This window comes from Lontra canadensis, unplaced genomic scaffold (assembly GCF_010015895.1).
Source record: "Lontra canadensis isolate GAN:19392208 unplaced genomic scaffold, GSC_riverotter_1.0 scaffold52, whole genome shotgun sequence".
NCBI lineage: Eukaryota > Metazoa > Chordata > Mammalia > Carnivora > Mustelidae > Lontra > Lontra canadensis.
In genome coordinates this window covers 12,687,220-12,700,865 of record NW_022631046.1, presented here as the reverse complement: position 1 = coordinate 12,700,865, position 13,646 = coordinate 12,687,220, and the positions used below count along the sequence as shown (strand labels likewise).

General features: G+C 40.3%; 1 protein-coding gene and 1 non-coding gene across 3 annotated transcripts; both read right to left on the bottom strand.

Moving 5' to 3' along the window:
- Positions 1–6,396: 6,396 nt before the first annotated feature.
- Positions 6,397–12,694, bottom strand: SLC25A3 (solute carrier family 25 member 3). 2 transcript variants are annotated; one of them, XM_032874296.1, is made up of 8 exons: positions 12,563–12,694; positions 12,180–12,340; positions 10,762–10,886; positions 9,018–9,197; positions 8,440–8,621; positions 7,403–7,575; positions 6,834–6,944; positions 6,397–6,739 (listed from the first exon to the last, which is right to left on the bottom strand). In XM_032874296.1, the coding sequence occupies exons 2-8, from the start codon at positions 12,334–12,336 to the stop codon at positions 6,579–6,581; spliced, it is 1,089 nt and encodes a 362-aa protein (XP_032730187.1). In that variant the 5' UTR covers positions 12,337–12,340; positions 12,563–12,694; the 3' UTR covers positions 6,397–6,578. The 2 variants fall into 2 exon arrangements, with proteins under 2 accessions (XP_032730187.1, XP_032730188.1); XM_032874297.1 differs by lacking the exon at positions 10,762–10,886 and adding an exon at positions 10,467–10,588.
- Positions 7,647–7,894, bottom strand: LOC116877525. Its single transcript, XR_004384664.1, has one exon. It is a non-coding gene; the product is annotated as a small nucleolar RNA SNORA53 (small nucleolar RNA).
- Positions 12,695–13,646: the final 952 nt, after the last annotated feature.

The window sequence follows — 13,646 nt, the reverse complement described above, 5'->3', positions numbered from 1 at the left end:
AGTAAAAACAAAATATTTTAAAGGGTTGAGCAGCTGATTTTTCAAAAAAAATATGCTAAAACTTATACTTGCAATTTTATATAGCAAGAACCCTATGCATTCCCCTGATACACACTCTCTTACACACACACACATACATTCAGACAAGTGGGGACAAGCCGGATCTACCGTCTACCACTGGGAAATCTGATGGGGCAGGATCTGAACACCATTTAACCTTGTGGACTACCAGGGAGCAGAGTACGTATGGTTGGAGCCCTAACTAGAGAGCTGCCCATCAGGATCAGGGCCATAGCATTCACTATCCATTTAGAGGAAGGGAAAAGAGAACGGTCACAGACAGGGAGCAGAAAAAGAATCATGTAAGCCTTCCTGGGTCTTTCATGGCTTGAGGAAATAGGTAAAGATGACCTGAAGCAGAGCAGGGTTTGAGGAAGAGGCATTGTAAATTGCAGGGGGCTTGCCAAGCCTCAGATGGAGACTGCCCTAAAGCAACACAACTCGTGTGGTGATGATGTAACCAGAACAGCCTAAGCAGAGAAGGAAGTTCTAACATTTAAAATAGCATTATATAATTCTATGTATATGAAATTCTAGAAAATGCAAACTATAAAGGCAGAAAATAGATCAGTGGTTGCCTAGGGATGGCAAGAGGTACAGATTATAAAGAGGTGCAAAGAAGTCTCGAGGGGTGAAGGGTATTTATTATCTTGCTTATCATGGTGGTTTCACAGGTACATACATGTATCAGAATTTTTTGAATATGTATAATTTATTCCACATCAGATATTCTTCAATAAAGTTGTAAAATAAAGTACAATGATCCTTAAAAAACCACACACATTAGTCCCAGTTTCCTATGCCTAGCATGAAGGGTATCCAGATGCACAGAAGCGTGAGAGTAAGTAGCTAACTTGCATGACAAAAAGCCCAAGGCTCTGGGATGAGCCATTCCAGAAAACTTTAAAGTGACTAGCTTTTTTTTTTTTTTTTTTTAAGATTTTATTTATTTACTAGACAGAGAGAGACAGTGAGAGAGGGAATACAAGCAGGGGAAGCGGGAGAGGGAGAAGCAGGCTTCCCTCGGAGCAGGAAACCTGATGTGGGGCTCAATCCCAGGACGCTGGGATCATGACCTGAGCCAAAGGCAGACACTTAATGACTGAGCCACCCAGGTGCCCCATGACTAGCTGTTTTTGATTCATGTCTGATTTAATATGGTAGAAACAACATGAGATTTTGAAATCAGAGATATCTGGGGTCCAATCGTGGCTCTGTCACCACAGAATTCTGTTGCCTCAGACAAATTTAGTGCATATGAACTTTAATTTTAACTATAAATTTAGTGCATATGGACTTTAATTTTAACTATAAGTAAGGACAATAACATGTGCCTTATAGGAAGGACTGCTGTGAATATTACCATTAACATATCCAAATTGTCTTTGCATATAAAGGGCAAAGCCATTAACTAATACAACAAAAGTTACATAGTAAGGGACTGTGTTTTTGGAGAGCTATACCCCACAGAGGAAATATCACTATAGCACATCATTATATGGTATCTGACGTTCATAATTATATCAAATGAAATGTAAATTATGTTCCATATAATCATTTTAATAAGACACAATATTTTAGACATGTTTTAAAAAAATTTTCAGGGGCACCTGGATGACTCTGTTGTTAAGAGTCTCCCTTCCGCCCAGGTCATCATCCCAGGGTCCTGGGATCCACCCTACATTGGGCTCTCTGCTCAGCGGAAAGCCTGCTTCTTCCTCTCCTACTCCCCCTGCTTTTGTTCCCTCTCTCGCTGTGTCTCTCTGTCAAAAAAATAAAATCTTTAAAAAAATTTTTTTCAGAACTTCAAAATATAAATTTAGCTATCTGAAAATTCATTTATGAGGAATATTTGTTTCTATCAGTACCAAATAAATGAAGTACATATCTTATTTGGTGCTAGTTCTATTATTATTGAAATAATGACTCACCAGTCTGTTAGTAATTTGGGAGCCAGGCTGAGAAGGACTTTCTTGAAGGAGGCTTGAAATCAATCTGGAATGTCACTAGGCTTACAGTCATGTTCTTGTCTTCAGGTCAGATAGCTTTTGTGGCAAATACAGGAGAATGGTTAAGTTTTGGTCTGTTTCCTAACAGTAGAAGATATAATCACTTCAATATTAGGCATGGTCTCTTATGGGTAAGTCATCTTAATCTTTCTGTGGAATTTCCCTGCTTTAATATCATTTAAAGCCTAACCACTGGGGATGTCTGGGTGACTCAGTCGGTTAAGTATCTGCCTTTGGCTCGGATCATGATCCCAGGGTCCTGAGATGGAGTCCCACATTGGGCTCCTTATTCAGCAAGGAGCCTGCTTCTCCCTCTGCCTGCTGCTCCCCCTTCTTGTGCTCTCACAAATATGATCTTTTAAAAATAAAGTCTAGGGGCGTCTGGGTGGCTCAGCGGGTTAAGGCCTCTGCCTTTGGCTTGGGTCATGATCTCAGGGTCCTGGGATCGAGCCCCACATCGGGCTCTCTGCTCAGCGGGGAGCCTGCTTCCCACTCTCTCTCTGCCTGTCTCTCTGCCTACTTGTGATCTCTGTCTGTCAAATAAATAAATCTTAAAAAAAAAATAAAGTCTAACCACTGTACAGCCAATAGAATCAGTAATTGTTTATCCACAAATAATAACATTGGACACATCAAATGTTCAAATGTTAATGATTTCTTAGAAGTAGTTTTGATCTTGATTCATATAGCCCTGTGTTGACATCATGGCTTGAAGTAGTAGATTCTGCTCCTTAAATGAATTATCCTTCATCTTCAAATCTTGCATACATTGCATTCCATAAAGCAAGCTAGCTGACTTGTACATCGAATCACAGTATTAGGTGGGAATTATATCTTGTGCAGGAGACATATCCCCTAGACTTTCATTCAGTATAGCTAGCCTCTATTAAGTGACTGTTGCATGCATGGCACACATGCACACTTTAGTGTTTTTCTAGGAAACTCAAGTCATATATTAATAACTAGAAGATTCATAAACCGTATCAATGCTGGTATTTGGTGGTTTTCAGGGAAGGGAAGGAATCAGCACCCCTAACTTCCATCCCCACCCCCAAGTTGTTAAACAGTCAACTGTTTCTATTTCTTATGCTAAAGAAACAGTTGGTAGCTCCTAAATTTAGCAGCAAAACTATGTACCAAACTTCATGAACAGTATGGATATTTTTCTATCCTGTATCCCAAGAATGGTATCACAAAATGTTAAACTCATTTTAAAACATGGCCCAAACTTCAAGCTTTCACACAATGAAGGTTTGGTTCAACTTTAAGTTCTTCTGTTGTGTACATCATAAGGTATTTGTAACTTAGCAAAACTCGTTTTGTTTTTCTCCGTTTTAATTGTTGTTAAAAACAGTTTGAATAATTTTTGACTCTCCTGAAAAGACTATGCACTTCTATCATGTCCTAGTGTTACAATGTAATTCAATTATACTAATCAAATATACTCATTCCACTGGGTTCTGCTTTATGGAATTGACTTTTTCTTAAACCAAATGTGAAAAAAGTGTTATTAAAATGACATTAGAGGGTGCCTGGGTGGCTCAGTCGTTAAGCGGCAGCCTTTGGCTCAGGTCATGATTCCAGGTTTCTGGGATCAAGTCCCACATCAGGCTCACTGCTCAATGGGAAGCCTGCTTCTCCCACTCACTCTCACTCCCCCTGCTTGTGTTCCCTCTCTCACTGTGTTTCTCTCTGCCAAGTAAATACATAAATCTTAAAAAAAAAAAAAAAAAAAAAGGTATTTAAAATGACATTAGAACCTTTAGTATGAATAAAATTTAAAATGGGAAATGGGAATACACAAAATTTTGAGTGAGCATTTATTTCCTTGAATATCTAGGCTGAAATGGTTTTCACTCAGAAATACCCTTGAAATTACCTCTAACTACAGATAGCTGACTCTTGACAATGAATACCGTATACTTATCAATACCCACAAATAAAATCTATCGTCCTTGAAAATAAAACTCACATTCAAAGTTAGCAGTGGAAATCTCTTACAGTGAAAGCTGGCGGAACTGTATATCACTTTTTCAAATCCAGTCCACCTTTGGATTGGCTTAATATACATATATTTCCATTCCTACATGTTCTTCTTACATTACTGACACTTCTCCCAGCAGGATTATGTTCCTTTCACCTCATGCTGGGATTGAGTCTTCTGAGATATCTGATGTTGTGACAGAGTATAGTGGAAGGATTGATAGGACTTCCACATCTAAGTCCTAAAAAAAAACCCAGCTTCTGCCTGGCTCTGCCTCAAAGTCCTGAAATAAACCCAACTGCCCTGAGGCCACCATGCTGTAGATCTTTAGAAAAAGACTGACCCACTAACAGGGAGATTCTTGGAGTATCTCCCTAGCCCATACATGTGAAAGCCTTTTTTTTTTAAAGTAAGTTCTACATCTAATGTGGGTCTTGAACTCACAACCCTGAGATCAAGAGTTGCATGCTCTACCAATGGAGCCAGCCAGGTGCCCAGTGTGAAAACCTTTATAAAGGACCTCAGAGCTGACTGTAACTTCATGAGACCCAGAGCCAAGATCCAGCAGAGATGCTGCTGAAATTCCTGATCTGAGATTGTCTCAAGCCATTAGATTTCAGTTGGTTTGTTACACAGCAATGCTAATGCACACTGGTGATGCCAGTTACCATAGCCATCACTTACGTGGGCTCATACTAGAGCTGTACCTTCTAAGTGTGGCTTAACTGCAGCCACAACCCTTCCTTTCTCTCTGCAATACACACAAATTTGTAATCTTAAAACGAAGTGATGACAGAGAGAAGTTAACATGTAACTAAATGTATCTGGTTCCTAAATTTTCACTGGCCTTCCAACATGGGTTTGTTAATAAAAACATTTCTCTCCCTCAGACTTCTTCAAAATTTTTTTCCCCAAGTCCCTATCTGTATAAAGATTTATTTAACAGAGATCACAAGTAGGCCAGAAAGGCAGGCAGGGGAGGAGGCGGCGGAGACAGGCTCCCTGCTGAGCAGAGCCCTATGCAGGGCTTGATTCCAGGACCCTGAGCTGAAGGCAGAGGCTTAATCCACTGAGCCACCCAGGCACCCCCATTTTTATACTTTATACAGGGATTGCCAACCCAATCCAGATACCTGAAGACCTCAGGTCAAATGTAATCAGATTTGAGTAATTATTACTGATTAGGTTTTCACATTTCCTAATCAAACAGGAGAAAACTGAACAGTGGCTTACTTTCTGGGTGATTTTATGCTGTAGGTTTTGTAGTTTAGAAAGTCAGATTTGAGAATTGCCAACTAAGGTGGTTTTAGCGGGCACTTGGGAGGCTCAGTTGGTTAAGCAACTGCCCTCAGCTCAGGTCATGATCCTGGAGTCCCAGGATTGAGTCCCACATAGGGAATCCCTGCTCAGCAGGGAGTCTCCTCCCTCTGACCTTCTCCCCTCTCATTCTCAATCTCAAATAAATAAAATCTTTTATTTTTTTATTTTTTCTTTTTTTAAAGTGGTTTTAGCCATCAAGTGCTTTGGTCCTTTTAAAAACTATCATTCTAGGGGCAACTGGCTGGCTCAGTCAGTAGAGTATGTGACTCTTTGACCTCAGGCTTATAAAGTCAAGTCTCACACTGGTTCCAGATTACTTAAAACAAACAACAAACAAACAAAAGAAAACCTATAAATAACTTTTTGGGGCGCCTGGGTGGCTCAGTAGGTTAAAGCCTCTGCCTTCAGCTCATGTCATGATCTCAGGGTCCAGGGATGGAGCCCTGCATCTGGCTCTCTGCTCAGCCCGGAGCCTGCTTCTCCCTCCCTCTCTGCCTACTTGTGATCTCTGTCTGTCAAATAAAATCTTAAAAAAAAAAAAAATCTATCTTTTTAACAACCAGCCTAATTTACATATTTTTTCAATTTGATTTTAAAGTTTATTTAAGTAATCTCTACACAGTGTAGGACTCCAACAGATAACCCTGAGATCAAGAGTTGCACATTCCTACTGAGCCAGCCAGGTGCCCCTAGAAAAAAAGATTTTCTTTTACAAATGAGGATTAGCAAACTCACTGGGATTTTTAAAAATTATAGTACATGTTGCAAAATTTGATTACATGCTGAAATTAACTTGTCAAAATAAAACCGCACATATTTATCCATATTTCAATTTAACTACAACTCTATCAAGTTTTTGAAAATTCAGGTAGATTTCCTTTATTTTTAGGAGTGTAAGTAGTACTGAACCAACAGTGATTAGTTTGCACTTTTCCTTAAGGTTTTAACTTATACTTAAATCCTTCCATTTTAGGGTTAAATCTTTAAAAACTGTTTTTAAAAATAACCACTGAATCACAGACAAATCATGAACAGTTGGGTTTATTTCAACAGTGGGTCTGAAACTCTCGCCTTAGGCAGGAGTACTACAGTAATTATACCAGGAATAGACAATTTCCTACACTGTCAAATATATAAAAGTTCCTCTTGCACTTTCCTCAACACTGATCAACAAGCAGATTCAGTCCACATTTGCTTTGATCATTCTACTGAGTTAACCCAAGCTTCTTCTTCAGAGACTCTGGCATTTCAGGTGGAGGAGGACGAGGGAGCCTGAAGTAGACCTTCACGGAGTCATAGATGAACCACTGTAGTGCAGTCAGAGTGCCAATCATGATGATACGGGCAAAGAGTCCCTTCCATACACCTGGTGGAAATATGAAACATGAATGAAAAATGGAACATACTCAAGTGTTACTCTTTGTTTGGGGGCGGGGGCAGTGGTGGTGATGGAATCCTACCTTTAAATCCAAGTCTCTGAAGGACTTGAGAAGCACTGCTACCTTTCTCCTTATTCAACACAGATACCACAGAATCAGCAGGATGAGAAACAATTGCACAGAACACTCCAGCTGAAAAAAGTCAACATAAACAGTCCCACGAGGGATTAATTTTAAAAAGTTCGAATTACAACCAATAACCTTTTCCTAATTTTTAGTTCTTAAAAAGAATCAGATTTAGAGACTGACAAAGTTATATAGCAGTCTATCCTATGTAATAACAGAACAATCCTTCAAGTTTTTATATCCACATTTTAATTAACTTTCCTTTGTATTTGTATTGAGAAACTAGACCTAAAAAAAAAAGGGTACAGCAATGCAATCAATATATCCCCCAAACTTAAGACATGTAAACCTGAAAATAATTCTTTCAGAAACTAACAAGCATTTATGAATCTTAAAAAGGCACAAAAAATGCTATGGGAAGATAACTTCTTTAGAATATTTTTTCCCCCTCACAAAAAGGGGCCAGTAACAGAAATGGTTACTTGTCCTTAATTTCAGACAAACATGCTGTAAATAACTCATACCTATGTAACCTGCCACAAATGTTACAACCAGTTGCTCTGCCTTTGTACATTCACTTCGGGGCTTGGGAACCACAAACTTGTACAATGCTTCAACAGTACGTTCAAAGCAGGCAAATTTCATCATGGTGTATGGTATCTGTCTCATCCAGAGAGGAGCAACGCCCTTGTAGAATCTAGGAAACCAAGAGACTTATTTTACTCAGTTGCATTTATTCACTTAGCAGAGATTCTCATCATTAACAGACGTGTCCGCACACCAGCCGAGTCCTGATAGCAAAAAATGGCAGCATAATTGCATGTCATTTCTATCAGAACCTAAGACTAACATGCAGGTATATTTATCTCACATGCCAATGACTCAAGCACCTTTGACTATACAACCAAGAAAGTTGCTGGATGTTTCTCTGACTGGAACTACAAGAAACAAGAAGTTTACAAGTAGAACTCAGTTCAAGATTGGCATCCACAAAGGTGGATCTAAGGAAGCATGTTGTAGCCAGACTATATGCAAATTCTTAGCTGTGAACACAGATGATAAGCCTTTTTAAAAAAAAAAAAAGATTCTATTTATTTAATTGACAGAGAGAGACACAGTGAGAGGGAATAAAACAAGCAGGGGCAGCGGAAGAGGAAGAAACAGGCTTCTTACTGAAGAGGGAGCCAGATGCAGGCTCGATCCCAGGACTCTGGGATCATAACCTGAGCCGAAGGCAGATGCTTAACAACTGAGTCACCCAAGCGCGCCCCCCCGCCCCACCAATGACAAGAATTCTAACAAGCCCTTCCCAAAAGTTACTATCAAGTCATATGCAGACTGACAAACGGTTCATTAGAAAAAGTAGTCTTTAATTCAGGGCTTAAACCATGAATCAACTTATCCCTGTCCCTGGGGTTTATGTTCTATATAAAAGGTAAATATGGACATTAACATAATAGCCTTAAAAAAAAAAAAAAAGTCCAGTAGGTTTAATGCTAACAATTGCAGTTCCCTTAAATGAGTATTTTTATTCTGTAACTCTAGACAAATGTTCACTTACGCTTTTAAGCCTTCTTCCTTATACATTTTGGGAGCTGCATCCCTCAAAGTGTTGGCATAACCTGGCTGGGTTTGAATTCGAACCTTAGCAGCTTCCATAGGAGCCAGGGCAATGTCAGCAAAGAATTCAGCACTGGCAGAAGCAGCCAAATATAGTGATGTGCGCCAGAGATAGGCATTCTCCTAAATTGAAAAACATAAGAAGGAACATGTATCGCTATTGCATCGGCTGTTTTCAATTTCAATTAGGGGACAGTTCTAGGAAACAGTACATTTCAGACAACCTAACAGTGTTTATCATATGGTCCACAAACAACACACGTGAGACTGAATGTATATCCTCTCCGTAACCTTATCAACCACAATACAATGTGAATTATTTTTTGAACATCTAGGTGCCAAGTATAGTTGGCTCTGGAAGTACAGAGGAATCCCAGATCCTTTCTCTTTAAAAAAAACTCAAAATCCAACTTACCTAGAAAGCATCACAGTATAATACAGACCAAAAAAAGATCCTTTTTGGTTTTACAATTTACGTAAGTAAACTTAGACTGTCCATTTCTAAGTTAAATTACATACCTCCCCAAGCATGTTGCTATACAAGACTTTGAAAACTTCATAAAAGCCAAACTTGCAGAGCCCCTGCATAGAGTAGCCAATGAAAGTTGGAGCCCATCCTTTAGCCAAACCACGAACACCATCCTCTTTAAGTGTAACTGAGAATCCATTAAATATGCCCTTGTACTTCTGGGGGTCCACCTGTATTTAAAACAAGAAGAAAAAAACTAGTTCTATGTACCAAACAGCTATCATTTCTCATAAATATTTTACTATTACTAGTTTTTCCTTTGGTTCTAAAATAAACCAGTAACTGCACAAAAGGTGGGTAAACACAAATTCACTGCATATCAACCTAGTACCTACAATCATCTTTGTAAATTTAACTTTGTATACTAAGGTCTAGCTTTCTTTCAGTCAGACTTAAGTCTTGGAGGGTTAGTTGAGGCAGAATTCCTAGAAAAATACATGATAAAACTAACTCAAAATTTTTCACCATCCAACTCTACCACTTTTTAAAAATTAGTTTTAAAGCTTATTGCCTAAGATAAAAGTCTATATCCCTGATACATGCTTAGCCCATTAAGAAGTTTAATTATAAAGTTTCATGAACTTAAGGCAAATTAAACACAAATTTAAAAAATCAACATGAGAATCTGTCTTTTGACCTAAATTCACTTCAAGAGACATGCATACATCTTAGTGAAGGTGTATTTCATATCCATTCTATTAACTAATGGGAAAGAAAAAAAAAAAATCTTAATTTCACTCTATCTGCCAGTACTACAAGGGCTGGTATACGTCACCTTCCTCTCCCTGCTAACATTTCACCTTCCTTTATTTCACCTTCCTCTCTCTTTTAGATAAGAAGACTTCTAATCCTGTTTGGGACAAATAAATTTTTGTCGTTTGATTATTTTTGTTTCAGTAATCCTAATTAAGATATTCTAATCATAAAAAAACTTATGTAAATAAATGTACAAAAAGCTGTGCCTACAAAACTTTAATACTAAGACAGTGAAGAAGAGTATTTTTTCTAATCTTCATTAATGTTCTAACCTGATCCTATCAGAAAAATAAGAGAAATGAAATTACTTCAAAAATACACTACGGATTACCTACTGTAATATGCAACTGCTTATAAAATGACTATCTGGGAGCATAAAGAACCAGTAGGCCCTGAAGAGGGACTCTAGTCAGAACTGAGCACAGCAGCAAAATACCATTTATAGCCAGGGTTTGAGATCCAAAATGTGCCTACACTCTCATTTTTAATAGAGCCATTTTCTTCAATTTAAAACACTAACTAAAATAAAGATCATGAGTCAAGAAAATTTGGGTTTGGTTTCCTACCAAAGTTTCTAGCAGTTGTTACGTCTTCAAATTTTCTCATTTGTGAAATCTTTTTAAATTATTTCGAATTAAGTCACACATGAAAGATACATCCAGTATTGCCATCTAAATACAAACCTGCATTCGGCATTTCACTAAATCCAGAGGAACGACAGCAGTGTGTGTCAGACCACAACTTAAGACCCCACCAAAGCCACACAGTGCATAAAACTTCATGGAGCCATATTCGCAACTGTACTCTGTAGTAAGACAAGACACACCATGCATTTTAATATAAAACTCATGTTACTGGTTATCAACTTACCTCCTGGATAATTAGGTTTCCACACAGCTTGTTAGTAGAGGTCTACGTTGTACAACTTTAAAAGCCATGCTTCAACAATACGCTTTCAATCCAACATGCAAAACAAACCTGCATTCTGCATTTAACCAGATCTAGAGGAACCAATGCTGTATGTGTTGTGCCACAGCTAATAATTCCTCCAAGTCCACAAAGGATAAAGAATCTGCCAGATCCATAGTCACAGCTATACTGCTCTGTTTGATTGAAAAAAAAATCAAGTAAGTATTTCTTCAGAGATGACTAAGGCCCCGGGAATGAAAGAGACCTATGATTCCCTGTGAAATAGTACTATCACAAATGAACAGCTTTGGCCACTGTTTACAATTAAGCTGAAAGAGGATATTCCATCTAGTTTTAAGTAACAAGACATTTACTGCCAAAATTAAAGCATCATTTAGATTATTATGAAGGTTCTGTGAGACACCAGCTCTTATTCGGCCATACTAAAAAGTCTTTGACAATGTTAATAGCTCTTTGAATTAAAATCAAATTTCAAATTATTAACTGCTGATAAAAACACACTTCAGAATACAAACCAAACCCAGGAAGAGCACTAGACAAGTAAAAGGTTGCAAACTTCTAAGTGTACCCCAGTCACTAATCAATATTATCCCCACTTATGGATTCATGGTTAAGCATAAAAGTGGATAAACTCCTAAAGTCAAATACATTTACTACATAACGCTGTAAGGATTTTTTCATAAATGATTGAAACTTTAGGTTTTACACAATTTAGATAACATTTACACAATTCCTACAATCTGGTTTTCAGGTTTCTCTGTCCATACACTCCACTGGGACTTAAAACATTAACATATATCTCCTCTCAGCAAACACTAGACTTCGGGAATACTTGACAAAGAAGTATTTTTAAGAAGAAAATAAAGCCGGGCGCCTGGGTGGCTCAGTGCGTTAGAGCCTCTGCCTTCGGCTCAGGTCGTGATCCCGGGGTCCTAGGATCAAGCCCCGTGTCGGGCTCTCTGCTCAGCGGGGAAGCCTGCCTCCCCCTCTCTCTCTGCCCGCCTCTGCCTACTTGTGATCTCTGTCTGTCAACTTGTGATCTGTCAAATGAATAAATAAAATCCTTAAAAAAAAAAAAAATTAAAGCCAAATTAAGTAACAGACAGAAAGAACTGCAGGTGGCCAGTGGCTAGGAAGGAGACTTTACCCAACACTTAAGTCCACTGACCAAGCGGTCTCACGGCAGAGAGGATAAGGAGCTAGTCACCGCCTCTTTAACTACTCTCCCGAGGACGTGGAGGTCACAGAGGGAACTGTGCCTGGGCCCTTCCACGCCCTTGAGGGAGGGCCAAGGATCGGACACACGGCCTAGAGCGAAAAGGACTGACATCCTAGGGCAAGCAACTAGGCCCCGTCCTGTGGTGCAGAAAGCCAGGTGCGTTCTCCTCCTCTGTCCTCCAGGCCACTAAGGCCGAGTGGATCATGAGGGCACATAACGACCATATAGGGGCAGGGTCTAAGCTCACCTTCCACAGCGGCTGCTGCCAGATTGCGGGAACGTCGGGGCGGGCCCGGGGGCCCCGCGGGGCTGCTGCGGTGGCCCGTGAGGCCATCGTGTATCAGCTGCAGGTGGGGCGCGTTGAAGGGGTTCGCCCGCGCCAGATGCGCCACGGACGAGAACATCTTCCTAAGGGAAGAGAGCAGCGGACGGAGGAAAGGTAAAGGAGCCCCTCAGGCCGCCAAAGTCACCGGCACCCTAGAACCCCGACACGGGCTCCTCCCGCCTCCGCGCCCTTGAGGAGGTCATGGCGGCCTCCTTCAAGGAAATCGACCAGGCCTACAGCCTAAGCGGCTCCTCAGAGGGGCTCCGATTCCCGCACCCACCGGGGGCAAGGCCTGGCACACTCACTTCCTAAGATGGCGAACAAACAACCGCTCCCTCGAAAAGGCTGCGGCTCACAGAGGCCGAACGTCCTCCCGACCCTTAGATCTGTGCCCTTCGCGCGTCGTCACCGTGACGCACATAACGTGTCACCGCAGCAAGCGGCACCCATTGGCGGAAAAGGGCGCCGAGGCCGTAGCGTCATCACGTTCTCCTAGCAATCCTATCCCCGCCCCCGTCCGCCCCAGCCCTTCCGGCCCGGTTTCTGCGCAGGAGGATTCGTTCTGCGCACGCGCGCATTCTGAGCCGGGTTTTTGAGTGGTGTGGGTTTTGTGCTCGTGACCTCTTCTTTTGTCCCTTCACCTTCAAGCGTCTTTCCTTGACGTCGGGGTTCAGTTTTTTTACGTTTAAATGAGTCCCAGTTTAGTAGTCCCTTAAAAAGAAGGAGGAAAAAAAAAAACCCAAGTGTGATATGATACTTTATTTTGGTGTTGCAGTTAGAATGTTACTGCAGTATTACACATAGACATGTCTGCATTTGCCGTTAGACCACAGGAGAGTATTTTAGAAGAAAATGTGCAGCAAGGACTCTTTAGACAAGACAGCTTGGGGTTTCATCAGAATGGTTTGTATGACGTACCAAAACATACAGTAAATGCATTTTAACACTACCTGGGGGTATATGGTTGAACTAGAGTGAAAGTGGCTGCACATTTTGTGTGTTCAATAAATTTGGAAATTTTTCATTAGATTCAGTTCAACACAGAAGGACCTAGTTTAATTGGGGAAAGTTTAGTAGGGTTCAAACTCCTATTATAATTCTGGCTCTGACATAGCCCTGGCTCTGGACAAAGTAACCTTGGGAATTCACTAGATCTCTATGAACCTGTTTCTTAATGTAAGATGACAGGAGCGGGTAGCCCCATGGGCTTGTACAGTTATACAGGGCCTGTGCTAGATTTGATGCTCTGCTACCACCATTTTGGAATTCTTAATAATAACGAACAAGAGGTCTTTTTCATTTTGCACTGAAATTACAAATTACATAACTGGTCCTGCATGGGAGTAACATCTATCTTGCAAAGTTTATGAGAATGCATTGAGACAATAT